The sequence below is a fragment of the Geotrypetes seraphini genome, chromosome 2 (genome assembly GCF_902459505.1).
Source record: "Geotrypetes seraphini chromosome 2, aGeoSer1.1, whole genome shotgun sequence".
NCBI classification, from domain to species: domain Eukaryota; kingdom Metazoa; phylum Chordata; class Amphibia; order Gymnophiona; family Dermophiidae; genus Geotrypetes; species Geotrypetes seraphini.
This window is the reverse complement of record NC_047085.1, coordinates 488,899,830-488,914,329: the sequence shown is the minus strand read 5'-3', so window position 1 is coordinate 488,914,329 and position 14,500 is coordinate 488,899,830. Positions and strand designations below refer to the sequence as shown.

The window sequence follows — 14,500 nt, the reverse complement described above, 5'->3', positions numbered from 1 at the left end:
AGTGCGCCTAATTTTTGGTTGAAAGAAATGTGATCATATCAGTCCTTATTACCAACAATTGCATTGGTTGCCTTTCGAGGCACGTATTCTTTTTAAGTTTGACTGTCTTTGTTGTAAAGCTTTTTATGGTTTAGCTCCGGATTATCTAACTTCACGATTTAATTTTTATAGATCATCTAAAAATACCCGTAATAATCTTATGTTTATGTATCCTTCAGTCAAGGCCTGTCATTATAAGAGATTTTTGAATAGGACACTTGCATTTCAGTTAGGGAAAATGAATTCTTGGTTAAGCCCGCTGATCTTTCAAATGGATTAAAGCCTAAAATAAACAAAATTGAAATATCTTTTAATAGTTCTAAGTTTCCAGATGATTGTAAAACCTTTTTTTATCATAAGTTCTGAAAGAGAGCGCACTATGGGGTCCTTTCCACAGGCTGATCTATAAAATGGTCTTAGCACACTCTTGCATGGATTATTTTTCCTTCTTGCTAAGGCCATTTTTTTTTTTTTTCTACTGCAGTAAAATGGCCGATTTCCCAGTTTTTGCATTAATGGTCATATTTTTTTAGCACACGGAATTTGGCAGCTGAAATTTAATGCTAAAAAATGGCAGGTCATGCATTCAGGCTACAAAAACCCGAGGGAACGGTACATTTTAGGACGTGAAGAACTTTTGTGCATGAAGGAGGAGTGGGACTTGGATGTGATTGCACTGTATGTGATGATCTTAAGGTAGCCAAACAAGTTGAAAAGGTGACGGTGAAAGCTAGAAAGATTCTTGGGTGCATAGGAAGAGGAATGGCAAGTAGGAAAATGGAAGTATTGATGTCCCTGTATAAGGTTCTGTTGGAACCTCATTGTGTACAATCCTGGAGACCACACTTTCAAAAAGATGTTAATGATGGAGTCGGTCCAGAGGTCAGTGGTCTTGGTCATAAGGTGTATGGGAATAGATTTATTTATTTATTTTCTTTAAAATATTTATTATCCACCTAAAATCTAGGTGGCTTACAATAAAACATTCATAATCACTTGAGAACATAAGAACATAAGAGTTGCCATCTCCGGATCAGACCCTGGGTCCATCAAGTCCGGTGATCCGCACACGCGGAGGCTCCGCCAGGTGTACCCTGGCATAGTTTTAGTCCCCATATCACTGTATGCTTCTCAAGGGAGATGTGCATCTAATTTACCCTTACCCCTATCACTCTATGGCACTCTTAAGGAGATGTGCATCTAGTTTACCCTTAAATCCTAGAACGGTGGATTCTGCAATTACTTCCTCTGGGAGAGCATTCCAGGTGTCCACCACTCGCTGCGTGAAACAGAACTTCCTGATATTCGTCCTGGACCTGTCCCCCCTCAGCTTCAGTCTATGTCCTCTTGTCCGTGTCACACTGGACATTGTAAATAACTGCTTTCCCTGCTCCATTTTGTCAAATCCTTTCAGTATTTTGAAAGTCTCGATCAGATCCCCTCGCAGTCTCCTCTTCTCAAGGGAGAACAACCCCAGTCTCCTAAGTCGTTCCTCGTAGTCCAGGTTCTCTATACCTTTCACTAGCTCGTCTCTGCACCCTCTCTAGCAGTTTTATATCTTTCTTTAGGTATGGAGACCAATGCTGGACGCAGTATTCCAGGTGCGGTCTGACCATGGCTCTGTAGAGCGGTATTATAACTTTCTCTGATCTACTCGTAATTCCCTTCTTTATCATGCCTAGCATTCTATTTGCTTTCTTTGCCGCCACAGCACCTTTTACAAAAGTGCGCTAGCGGTTTTAGCGCGTGCTTAGCGCGCGCTAAAATGCCGCACACGCTAGCCACTACTGCCTCCTTTTAAGCAGGCGGTATTTTTTCAGCTAGCGCGCGCTAATTCTGTGTGTGCGTTAAAAATGCAGGCGCACCTTTGTAAAAGGAGCCCTAAAAGTAATAAAACATACAATACTTTACATCATCTGTAAGCTGTAATAATAATACAAAAGGCTCTCCAAGTTCATGGATCTTCCATTTATTATTTAGCCTGGACAAAAAAATAAGTTTTTATCAATTTCCTTAACCTCAAAACATTGTCATGTAGATGGGCACAGCATTCTGGACCTGCCACTGAAAAGGAAAACTTTATTGTAGTATTTTTTTTTTTTTTTTAATTTATAATAATTTTACATATATCAAAATCAAACATTTTGTACAGAAAGATTGTTTGTTTAACATAAAATTAAAAAGAAAAGAAGAAAAAATACAAGAATAATTTTACTTCAAACAATCTCAAGTCCACATTACGATCCAAGAATTTTATGAGTGAACGTTAAAGAAATGAAATAAATGCATAGGCAAAAACAAGGTATCTATGACTGGTTTCGAGGAGCTTAACTCTAATTAACGAATCCAATGTTCCTTCCTTTTCCAGTTCCTTTTGGGCCGGTTCAAAAAAAAAAAAAAAAAAATTATCTCGATACCTTACAATACATTTACATGGGAAGCGTAGGAAAAAAAATACCTTAGTGTAGTATTTATATACTATTTTTAGCCTAAGGGCTCCTTTTATTAAGCCGCGCTAGCGGGGTTAACGCGCGTGACTTTTCATCATGCGCTAACCCCTGGGCTGGCCTAAAAAACTACTGCCTGCTCAAGAGAAGGTGGTAGCGGCTAGCGCGGCCAGTGGTTTAGCGCGCGTTAAACCGCTAGCGTGCCTTTGTAAAAAGAGCCCTAAGTGGTTTGCCTTCAGATACTTGAGTCTTTTTCCCTGCCCCAGTGTTGTTGGTTGAATGGGGTGAGTTTCCAGTATAAACTGCAGGCTGGGACTATAATTTCCAGTGTGAGGGAGCTGTGTCCTAAAGGGGATCAAACCGGTTTAAATGCAGTTTGTGAGCTCTCTGCAAATGCAGCAAACGAGGAGACCTGCGTACTTTAGAAAGTTGGTCCTTGATGTGGCAGCTGGGCTTTAACGCCAAGAAATGTAAGGTCATGCATCTCGGTAACGGAAATCCTTGCAGAACTTACACCCTGAATGGAGAAACTTTAACCAGGACTACGGCAGAACGAGACTTAGGAGTAATCATCGGTGCTGACATGAAAGCAGCCACTCAAGTGGAGAAGGCTTCATCTAAAGCACGGCAGATGATAGGTTGTATCAAGAGAAGCTTCGTCAACAGGAAACCTGAAGTCATGATGCCATTGTACAGAGCCATGGTGAGACCTCATCTGGAGTACTGTGTGCAATTCTGGAGGCCACATTACCGTAAGGATGTGCTCAGAATTGAGTCGGTTCAGCGGATGGCCACCAGGATGGTCTCGGGGCTAAAGGGTCTCCCGTACGAGGAAAGACTGAGCAAATTGCAGCTCTACACTCTTGAAGAGCGTAGGGAGAGGGGAGACATGATTGAGACATTTAAGTACATCACGGGACGGGTCGAGGTGGAAGAGGATATCTTTCTTCTCAGGGGACCCTCGACCACAAGAGGACATCCGCTCAAACTCAGGGGAGGGAAGTTTCGTGGAGACGCAAGGAAGTACTTCTTCACGGAGAGAGTGATCGAGCATTGGAACAAACTTCCAGTGCAGGTGGTCGAGGCACGCAGCATCCCAGACTTCAAGAACAAATGGGATACCCATGTGGGATCCCTACGGGGTCATGCCAAGGGATAGGGTCACTAGGACTTAAATGAGCGGGTCAGTAGAGTGACAGTATAATTACAATTATACTTAAGGGGTCAGAAGACTTAAGAGGGTGGGTAAATAGTGTGGGCAGACTTGATGGGCTATATGGCCCTTATCTGCCGTCATCTTTCTATGTTTCTATGTTTCTATGGAAAGGGAAGGGTGGTGGTCATAGTTAGAAGAAAGGAAGCAGTCGGACATATGACAGCTGGGAGAGGTTCTCAGCAAGAGTGGTGTAAGTTAAGGCAATTATTCAGCCTGTTTCAGTCGAAATCTACTATGTTGCTGTGCTCCCAAATCACTTCATTTTGTTAAAATCTTAATTCAGATTTGCAAAAATGAATTCTAATCGTGCCAACAATCCCTTGACACTGAAATACCAGAACAAATTTATTATATGAAAATGGTGTCGAGGACATTGCAGTATTTGGCTGAGATTTTGTCATTCTTCGGCCAAGGCATGAAATATATTCCAGATTTTTCATTTTTTTAAGTTTGCAACTAATTATGGTTTGGGAGCATTCAGCTATGGCTTTTACAAGTCATGTTTGATCATCACTGGGTTGTCACTTCCTAGGCAATACAGCAACCAGATGACAGCCTTCCTTTTCGGCCTGTCATGACCATTTTAAGTCAGTGTAAGTGTATTTAGCGCTGGCGATTCAGCCGCCTTCAATTCATTGCACTTCAGATGTGAATAAACCTTTTCTGGGCATTCGCTGCCATTTTTTTTTTTTTTTTTAATTTATTTATTTATTGAATTCTCAAAATAATTTCCAAGTTTGCAACAATTGTACAGAAAGTTAGATTAAGACAGTTTAACTTATATCAAATCAGGTAAAACCAAAAACATCAGGAAACTTAATTCTTTCTTCATCTATCTCAAATCCTCATAGAAAAAAAGGAAATCCAAGATTAAATCTGAGTGAATTTTAAACAAAAGAGGTTAAGTACCGTATAAGTAAAAATCTGCAGATTGCTGTTGAGTGGGAGACCTATTCTCTTTCCTATTGTTGTTATGTCAGTTCTTCTCTCCCAAGGCGTTTAAGAGATATGATGTAGAGAATGACATGGTGACAAAATTCATCACCGTCCCAGTCCCCGCGGATAACCGCGGGAAACCATCTTCATGTAATTTTTTAAGGAGAGAGGGAAGAATCAGAGTATGAATGGCCACAACCACTGACCCTCAAGCTTTGCTTTGAAGAATGCTGGTGTAGAAGGACCGAGGTTGAAACAGACACTACAGAATGACAGTCTCTGGTATCCAGAGCAGATATTGTGATGTCATAATGCCTCATTCCACCAGTGCCTAAGAGCCAATCACATCAGTGATGTCACAATGGCTTCATTATCCTTGGCTCCCATAAGCACAGCCACTGACCCGCAAGCTTTGCTTTGAAGAATACTGGTGTAGAAGGATTGAGATTGAAATAGACACTAGAAAATGACATGGGATTATTTCCCGCGGTTATCCGCGGGGACGGGAACGGTGATGAATTTTGTCACCGTGCTATTCTCTAATATGAAGCTAGATAAGTGAGAAGGTTCTAGGAAAACATATTTTAAGGATTGATATCTTATAACACACTTGCAGGGAAATCTTAAGTGGAATACACCTCCAAGTTCAATTACTGTTGTTCTCAAAATCAAAAACTGTCGCCTCCGTTTTTTGTATTGACATTTTTAAGAAAGCCTTTTGCTAAAAATGTATCAAGCTACAGAAAAATTCAAACAAGGGCATTTCAAAGAGGGTGATTGGAAAGGTGCAGAAAAAAAAGAGAGAAACGAATGGTTTACCTATTAGAAAAGTATAAACATGACTATTCAGCTCCTTGCATGCCAACTGCATGCAATCGCTTCATTCAGGGGGAAGGTACAGAGGAGACCAAAATGATTAAGAGAATGGGGCTTCTCTAAGGCGGAAAGACTGAGGAGGTTAGAGCCAGTGGCGTACTGAGGGTGAGTGGCGCCCCTCCCCCGTCCCCATCCGCTCCTTCCCTGCTCTCTCCTGCCACGCAAACATCACGTCCCTTCCCTTCTCCCGCACCTCTTTTAACGTTTGCAGCGCGAGCTGCAACCCCAACCTGCTACTCGCGCCAGCATCGGCTCTTCCTCTGACATCAATTGCTAGGCGCGGGTCCAGGAAGTGACGTCAGAGGAAGAGCCAACATTGGCACGGGCAGCAAGTTGAGGTTGCCGCTCGTGCTGTGAATGTTAAAAGGGGTGCAAGTGCGCGGTAGTGGGGGTAGGGGGAAGGAGCAGGGGGGTTGGAGATGAGGATGATGTCAAGTCCACAACCGCCTTCCAAACTGTTCATAGTGTTGTTCCAATGGGGAGCCGCCCTCACTTGGAGCCTCTGACGATCGCATTCCAACCAAACCAGCTTGCACCATCGGCAAAACCACCTCCAACACATGACAATGTCAATTCCACCTCCAACACCAACACAGATGAGTCAATTCCAAGGGGGAACGAGTAACATCGGACCCAGAAAGCTCAGGGACTTCTTCCACACGTGCTTTAGCAATTCTCTCACCACCGGTCAAAGTCGTCGGATTCCCAGTGAGATATTTCTCAATGTTTTGATGCAGCGGCGAGTATGTGCGGTCCAGTGAGATGGTAGCCCACCCATTTCCCTTCCTTTTGGTATGCGGCATCCTAAATTTGTGGCAAAAGCTAAAATGAATTCACAGCTCAACAGAGAAGAGAAACAGAATTCACCAGGTATGTGCCGCCTTAATAGTAGCCCACGTTGATAACTACTCTCCAGAGGCTTGAATAAATTCCATAAACTATTGAGGTAGACCTGTGGAAAGCTCTTGCTTCTCCCTGGGATTGATAGTATGGAATCTTGTTGTTTCTTGGGAGTCTGCCTGGTACTTGTGACCTGGATTAGCCACTGTAGGAAGCAGGATTCTCGACTACTGACCTCAAAAGTGCTCAAAACAATGTACAACAAACAGAACCATGAACTCTACATGTAAAAAACCCATAAACCGCAAATTACCCCCAGCCAGCAGCAGCACAGGTCCATCCAACTACCCTAAAAACACCCCGCCATTAAAACAGCTATTATTATTATTATTTATCTAAAATTCTTATATCCTCCCTATTGTTTAGATATCCCTCGCCTTATTATGGGAGTCTCTAAAGCGTAAAATTGAAGCCAGAAAAAAAATTTATTTGCTCTACTGCATACTTGCCTGTTTCAACTTTTTTAATTATTTATTATTATTATTTTTTTTTTTTAGATTGTGGTGGTGGTTGGGCTGTGACGCACATTATTTTTAAATGCATGTTTTAATATGTAGAAATCATCGGAGCTGATACAGCCGTGGCAATGCTAAAAACTACTACGGTTTTGTAAAAAGGGGTGTGTGTAAATCTATGTTATAATTTATATAAGGTGCAGTAACCAACCACGTAGATGGTTACTGCAAGGAAGGATTCCAAATGCTGGTAAATAAATCAATCAACAAATAATGACTCCATTAAAGAAAGTTAGTATACTGCCTGGTTGCTACGATGATGCTATTACATATCATTTTAATACAATTCAGTCTAATACGCATCTGTATATCTCCTTCTGTACAGGAAACTGCTGAAATCAACCCTTGTTTTAATGCCGCTCTTTGGAGTTCATTATATAGTTTTCATGGCTACGCCATACACAGAAGTATCAGGGACTCTTTGGCAAATCCAAATGCACTATGAAATGTTCTTCAACTCAATCCAGGTACCGTTACATTAAATTACATTACATTGGAAGGATTATACCAAATTAAATTATACATTTTGGTGGAATTCAGTCTGTCATATATACAAAATGGAAAAAACAATAGCATTACAACAGGGAAATATTCATAATTTTAAGAAAATTTGGGAACCATTGACTCGTTATTCCAATGAACAGATTTCTTAGCACATTAGTAATAGTTATATTAGAATGGGGAGGGGAATGTATATTATGTGGAATTAAGAAATGAAAAAAAGGGAGGGTTATATTTTATGTGATAAGATGAATTATTTGTAATCACAATTTCCATGTATTAATTGAAAATAATATGTACAATTCAAATATTGTAAGAATGGAAAAATTTATAAATAAAAATTAAAAAAAAAATTACATTACATTAGTGATTTTTATTCCGCCATTACCTTGCGGTTCAAGGCGGATTACAGAAGAGGATTTCTGGACATGTCCAGAGGTGTTACCGAGTAGTTGCTTCAGAGGATTGAAATGTTTCATACGGTGTTAGTTAGTCTTCGTGGATTTCATGAATAGCAGGGTTTTTATTTCTTTTCTGGAAGTTTTGTAGTCTGGGGTCGCGATTAGTAGATTGGAGAGTTAAGAACATAAGAACTGCCATCTCCAGATCAGACCTTTGGTCCATCAAGTCTGGCGATCCGCACACGCGGAGGTCCAGCCAGGTGTACACCTGGCGTAATTCTAGTCTAAACTAAACTAAACCTTAGGTTTGTATACCGCGCCATCTCCGCAAGCATAGAGCTCGGCACGGTTTACAGAGTTAGGATAGAAAGGAACTCCAATGAAGGGTTATAGGATAGGAACTAAGAGGGTATAGAGGGGTCAGGATACCAGAGAGGGGGAGGTGTTACATCTTTGAAAAGAGCCAAGTTTTCAGGTGTTTGCGGAAAAGTTGGAGGGAGCTTGAATTTCTGAGCGGGGATGTAAGATTGTTCCAGAGTTCTGTGGTTCTAAAGTGGAGGGATGTTCCTAGTTTTCCTGCACGGGATATACCTTTTGCAGAAGGGAATGATAGTTTTAATTTTGGGGAGGATGTGGTGGAATTAGGGTTTGAGGAATTCCAAAAGAGTGGAATAATGGGAGGAAGGATGCCGTGTAGGATCTTGAAGGCTAAGCAGGCATATTTAAAAAGGACCCTGGAGGGTACTGGAAGCCAGTGAAGCTTGGACAGGAGTGGTGAGACATGGTCGAATTTGTTTTTTGCGAAAATTAGCTTAGCCGCAGCATTCTGAATCTGCTGAAGTCTATGGAGGTTTTTCTTAGTTAGGCTTAGGTAGATGGATTTGCAATAATCCAATCTGTCACCCATATCTGTCACCCATATCCCTCTATACCTCTCGTAAGGAGATGTGTATCTAGTTTGCTTTTGAATCCTAGAAGTTTGCTTTTGAATCCTAGAGTTGGCGGTCTAGTTTTGCTGCCTGTGTGGCTTGAAGGCCTTCGTACAGTTTTTTCCGTTTGATGTCTCTGATTGGAGGGTATGTGAATGGTGTCTGGGTTCTCCTGTGTCTGGTTCTGTGCTGAGCTCTGTGATGCCGTTTCAAAAACCGAGTACTATTGTTTTGGCTAAGGAGAATAGCCCTTGCTAACACAGGCCTCCTTTTCCAAAGCAATTCAGTTCCTATGGGCTTCAGTGCACTTACAGCGGCCGCATCGCTACCGCGGCTTTGTAAGAGCAGCCCTTGGACTCAATGAGTGGCGCTCGGGGCGGTGGCGCACTTCCCCCGCCCCTCCCTGCTAAGCACACGCCCCCTTCCCTTTCCCCATACCCTTTTAACTTCTTCGGTGTCAGCTCGCCCCTCGACGTCGCTTCCTAGGTGCAGGTCCCAGAAGTGACGTCAGAGAGAGAGCGCCGACGTGGGCAGCAACCTCACGACGAAGTAAAAAAGGTATGAGGGAAGGTAAGGGGCGCACACGTGTGGCAAGGAGAAGAGGCGGGGTAAGTCCTGCCTGAAATATGAATAGAAGCCGATTGAATATTGAAGCTGTTAGTTAAATGCATCTGAAAATAAAAAAAGGTTTTAAAAGTGATTTGAAACGCATGTTATATCGATTCAGTCTCACAGCACTTTTTATAACATACATACAAAGCAAATGTGTACTAACTAATATGAATTCTTATTATTTACACGTGAGACTGCATCAGAACATTCATATTCAAATTAGCCCCCCCCCATGTTCTATCTACACTAATCATAGTTTTGTGTTTTGCTTTTTCATATTTCTCTTTCTAGGGATTTCTTGTGGCCATTATATACTGCTTCTGCAATGGAGAAGTGAGTATCCTTCTTTTAGTTTTTGATGACTGATTAATTCTACCTACCTTATTTTTCACTCCATAAGACACACTTTTTTCCCATCCAAAAGTGGGTGGAAATCTCGGTGCGTCTTATGAAGCGAAGGTGAAAAATTTCAATCCCCCACATGGCTGCAACACCCCCACCCCCACCCCACACATCAGCTTTTTAAACACCGCCCGCCGCTCCTCACCATACAATTGCAAACTCCCCCCCCTGCGGCTGTAGCACCTTTCAGCTGCACCACCTTTTTAAATACTGGCTAACCGCCCCCCCCCCATACAATTGCAACCCCCATCACTATAGCCGCTCCACCTTTCAGCCACACACCTTTTTAAAACAAATCCCCCGCCGCCACTTTTTCAAGCATATATCCCTCCTTCCACGACTCCACAATTATTTTCCAGCAGCAGGCACACGAGTCAGGAGCGCGGCGGTCAGGCCCAAGCTTTACATGCTCCCGCTTGGGCCTTGGGACTCGCGAGAACTGCTGGCATTCAGAAAGCGGCGCAGGGCCAGGCGGAAACACGGAAAGCTCGCTCCTGACTCGTGTGCCTGCTGCCGGAAAAATAATGTAGAGCTGTGGAGGGAGGGAGGGAAGGAAGAATTTAAAAAAGTACGGGGTTTTGTTTTGTTTTTTAAAGGTACAAAGGGAGGGTATGATAAAAAAGATACAAAGGGGGGAATATGATTAAAAAGGTACAAGGGTCAGAGTCAATATTCAGCAGCACTGCAAAGCTTAGTGCTGCTGAATATCAATGTTTAGATGCCGATTGGCAATTTAAGCAGGCCAGAGCCTTAGGAATAATATACCAACAGTCAGCAGGGGGCACTAATCAGAGAAAATGAACTACAACCCCCAGGATGCACTGGGCTCCGCATTTTAGGGCTGAGCTGTTGAGAAGAGGTGTTGAGTCATGGGAGCGGGACCCAGGCAGACATGATTATATCTTTTTCCAGTTTGAGATGGACGGAACTTAGATGTTGAGGGAGAAGATCTGTTTTCAAAGCATCTAAGTGCCAAAAAGGGACCCAAACTGACAAGATGACCACTGGAAGGATGAAGGCATGTCCCCCCTCCCACACACAAACACTCCCCCAGTGGCCACTGATTCCCTTCCACCCCCCACCCCCCAAAATCTGAATGAAACAGCGCATACCTGTCTCTAGGACAGCAGCACTTAGTATGGGAAATCCTAGTAGTGCATCACACAGATGTCTTAAGTAACCTGGTGAGTGGGCTAGTGAGCCATAGAGAGGAGGACCAAGGCCCATAAGCCACTCTAATCGCTACATTTATGGTGGAACGTGTGAGTCCACCAAAACCTACTCAGATCCTATTATACTGCTATATAGGTGCCACCTGCAGCCATAAGGGCTATTGGGATGGTAGACAGGTAGGAATAGTAGATTTTGGGGGGGGAGTTTTGGAGGGCTCACCATACATTAGAAGGGAGTTATGGTGAGATGTACTTCTGGCAACCTTTAAGTGAAGCTCACAGCAGTGTCCTCTAAGGTGCCTCACTGCTCTATTGGTATGTCTGTGTGGCCAGTCCATTACAATGTTGGCCCCTCCCACGTCCAAATGGTGTGGATTAGGACGTTTTGAACTTGGACAGTTTTGTGGTCGAAAATGCCAAATAAAGTTGGACGTTCTAGGGTTGGACATCCTGTCAGCCAAGACGTCTAAGTAGACAAAAAAAAATTGGGACATCTAGCAGTTTTGCCAGTTTCAAAAACATCCATTTGTTCGCCTCCGACTTTGGACCTCTTGCGGGAACTGTCCAAAGTTGGACTTAGACGTCCTATCGAAAATTCCCCTCCACATATTTTATAGTAATGATATAAGTTTTTAATTTAGGTCTTTGTGTTTGTATGAAGATTTAATAATTTTATTATGGATGTGATTCTTACGAACTGCCTAGTACTTGGGATAAAACAGTAAGTAAGCTGTATATATAAGTGGAGGAGTAGCTTAAGAACCAGGGGGACTGGATTTAATTCCCATTGCAGCTTCTTGTGACTGAGCAAGAAGAACTTAAGTTTCAAGTTTCAACCCTCCATTGCGCCAAGTGCAAAATGAGTACCTGTATATATTGTATAGACTGCTTTGATCGTAACCCTAACAGTTTGGAAATTACAGTTCTATATGCTAAACAATGGTTTCTGTTTAGTGGAGATTTTTCCTCCTTGTATGCTACGTTAACACTATTTTATGGCTGATCACAAATTGCCATTGTGACAAATTCCTCTTAGCTCATTAGCTATTGAGTGAGTTGGCCAAGTGAGTTGTCATAGAATAGAATGAGAGAATTGTTGATCTCTTCTGTTGTCTCAATTCTATTGAATAACTTGTTATTTCTTCAATTGTTCAGGTGCAAGCAGAAATAAAGAAGTCTTGGAGCAGATGGACTTTAGCCCTCGATTTCAAAAGGAAAGCACGGAGTGGGAGCACAACATACAGTTACGGACCCATGGTTTCCCATACCAGCATTACTAATGTGACTACACGAGGGACGCTAGCTCTTCATTTAAATACCAGACTAGTGACTGCAGCCCTAAATGGGCACAGGAATTTGCCGGGCTACGTAAAGAACGGTTCAATTTCTGAAAACTCTCTCCCTTCCTCTGGACTAGAACAGTACATCAAGGATGAGGAATACCTAAATGGCTCCGGGCTTTACGATGTTGAACGAGCTACAGCCGTTGTGGAAGAAGAACGAGAAACAGTGATGTAAACATTTCTGCAACACTTTTCTTGCACACCAAAGGGAATACAGGGCCACAGAGCAAATGCCACGTTTTTAAACACAGCTTTCCTGTTCTGTGGAATGAGGAGTCCAGAAAGCAAGCAGCCAACGACGCTATCATCACGACCAAGGATTTAATCAGAAATGTTTATTCAGTGGCAAAGAGCTGACGGAAGATTTTGGTTTTGAGGCCTTTCAAGGCCCCAGAACCTTGGTCAGTCTGAACAGTGAGACTAATTAGAGTTACACTGAACTTCAGATCGTACTCTAGGCGTAATTATTCAAGGGGGTACTATGGCACAAAGTGATGGCTACCGAGTACACGTCACACTATCGGAATATACAGATAAAGAGTTTGGGTTTTATTCTTCATTTTTACAAAGGTTCAAGTTGAGAATGTTAACGCTGACTTTAAAAAGTTTAATTTTGTAAACATACTATTTATCACTTTTGTAATTTTATGGACTCGAGGGTTTTTTTTGGGGGGAGGGGGTGTCTGTGTCGTGTAACAGCAGGTTAAATACAGCATGGACAGCAGCTTTGTTCTGTTATTTATGGCCTTGTGGGCAAACTGACTCTTGACATCACATCTTATATGTTCCTCTAGAAAAATTGTTTGCATTATGTGAGTATCACTCGTTTGTGGTACTGAAGCATAACTACTTGACACAAACAAAACAAAAAAAAAAGTACAGTGATCCTTTCTCCTACTCAAGGGGTGAGAATATGATGGAATCAAAGACGTAATTATACAAAATGTGAAGTCAGGTGTAATTTGCTCTGTAACAATTGTTATGCCAAGAAGTGAACTGAAGAATGAGTGCTTAGATCCATGGATGCAAATAATATATATGATATGGATTACTAGTTTCTTACTGACTCAGTTAATGAGTTACAAGTTGCTAATCTACAAATTTCTAATTTATAAACATTCTCTGTCACAAATGACCAATTTCTAGGTCAAATAACTAATAAATTATAGATCCTTTTCTTCCTGGTTTAGATAACTGTTCAGTTGCCAGTAACAAGGGTGGTTCCTGCCTAAGACGGGCTTTTACACTAAAAATTCCGAACCGCTAGGGTTGTCCAGAAAAACCTAAAGATGGAAAAGCTGTTCAAATTGAAATTTTTTGTCCCATGAATTTGTTTATTCTTGATCAGAAAATAATTTTTAAGCATTTTTTAAAGCCCACCCTGGGGTCCTTCAATGCCACTGATTACCATAAAGCTCCATTTTTCTTAAAATTTGCTATTTTCTTTGCTTAATGGAGCACATTTCTTGGTATTACACATAGCTATAACTTTTATGTTTTCACACTCAGCAATGATACATTAATAAAAAAGACATTTTATATCAATAATAATAAATCAGTACAGAAATAATACTAGAGCAGTGTCACACAAACTTTTTTTTTTTTCTCCAGCACACTAACGGAGCAAATGTTTTTCTGTGGCACACCCACAATCCTGCCCTGTGCCGGAAATGTAGGCCAGAGTTTTCAAGACCTATATTTCCAATACGTATGTTTGACATGAATCCAGTCTACAGAAGCACCTATGGACGCCTAAGGTCACTTCCGGTGTCAGCCACGCCTATTTCTACCATAGGCTTTCTGGGGTGCCCCCGTAAATGCGATCTAGGTGCCGGTTTTGTAGGCGCCTCTAGGCACCTTCATTTTTGTTTGTAAGCTCTTTTTTAACTCATTTTTAAACAGCTTTGACACTTAAGTTAGGCACCTTTTATTGAATATGGGCCTCAGTCTATTAATGGGGTTCTAAGGAATCCGACCCCACTTCCTATAATAAGCTTATTGGAGACTCTAGTGTTATTGCTCCAGTAAACAAAAATAATAGCAAATTTTAAGAAAAAAGGAGGGACCCCAGGATGGGCTCTAATAAATTATTTTCTGATCAAGCGCAATTGAATTAATGGGAAAATCTCAATTCACACAGTTTTTCCAACTTTAAGTTTTTCTGGACAACCCTACCGAACCGCCCATAGGAATAGAAAGTGTGGCTCAGCA

At 41.8% G+C, this 14,500-nt stretch overlaps 1 protein-coding gene across 1 annotated transcript in view; it reads left to right on the top strand.

Annotated features, from left to right (window-relative positions):
- Positions 1–13,340, top strand: part of PTH1R (parathyroid hormone 1 receptor) — a 388,901-nt gene extending 375,561 nt beyond the window's left edge. Inside the window, exons 11-13 of the mRNA XM_033931838.1 lie at positions 7,255–7,396; positions 9,664–9,705; positions 12,102–13,340. Coding sequence (XP_033787729.1) covers positions 7,255–7,396; positions 9,664–9,705; positions 12,102–12,464 — 547 coding nt within the window. The 3' untranslated portion in view covers positions 12,465–13,340. The remainder of the gene's footprint in view (positions 1–7,254; positions 7,397–9,663; positions 9,706–12,101) is intronic.
- Positions 13,341–14,500: the final 1,160 nt, after the last annotated feature.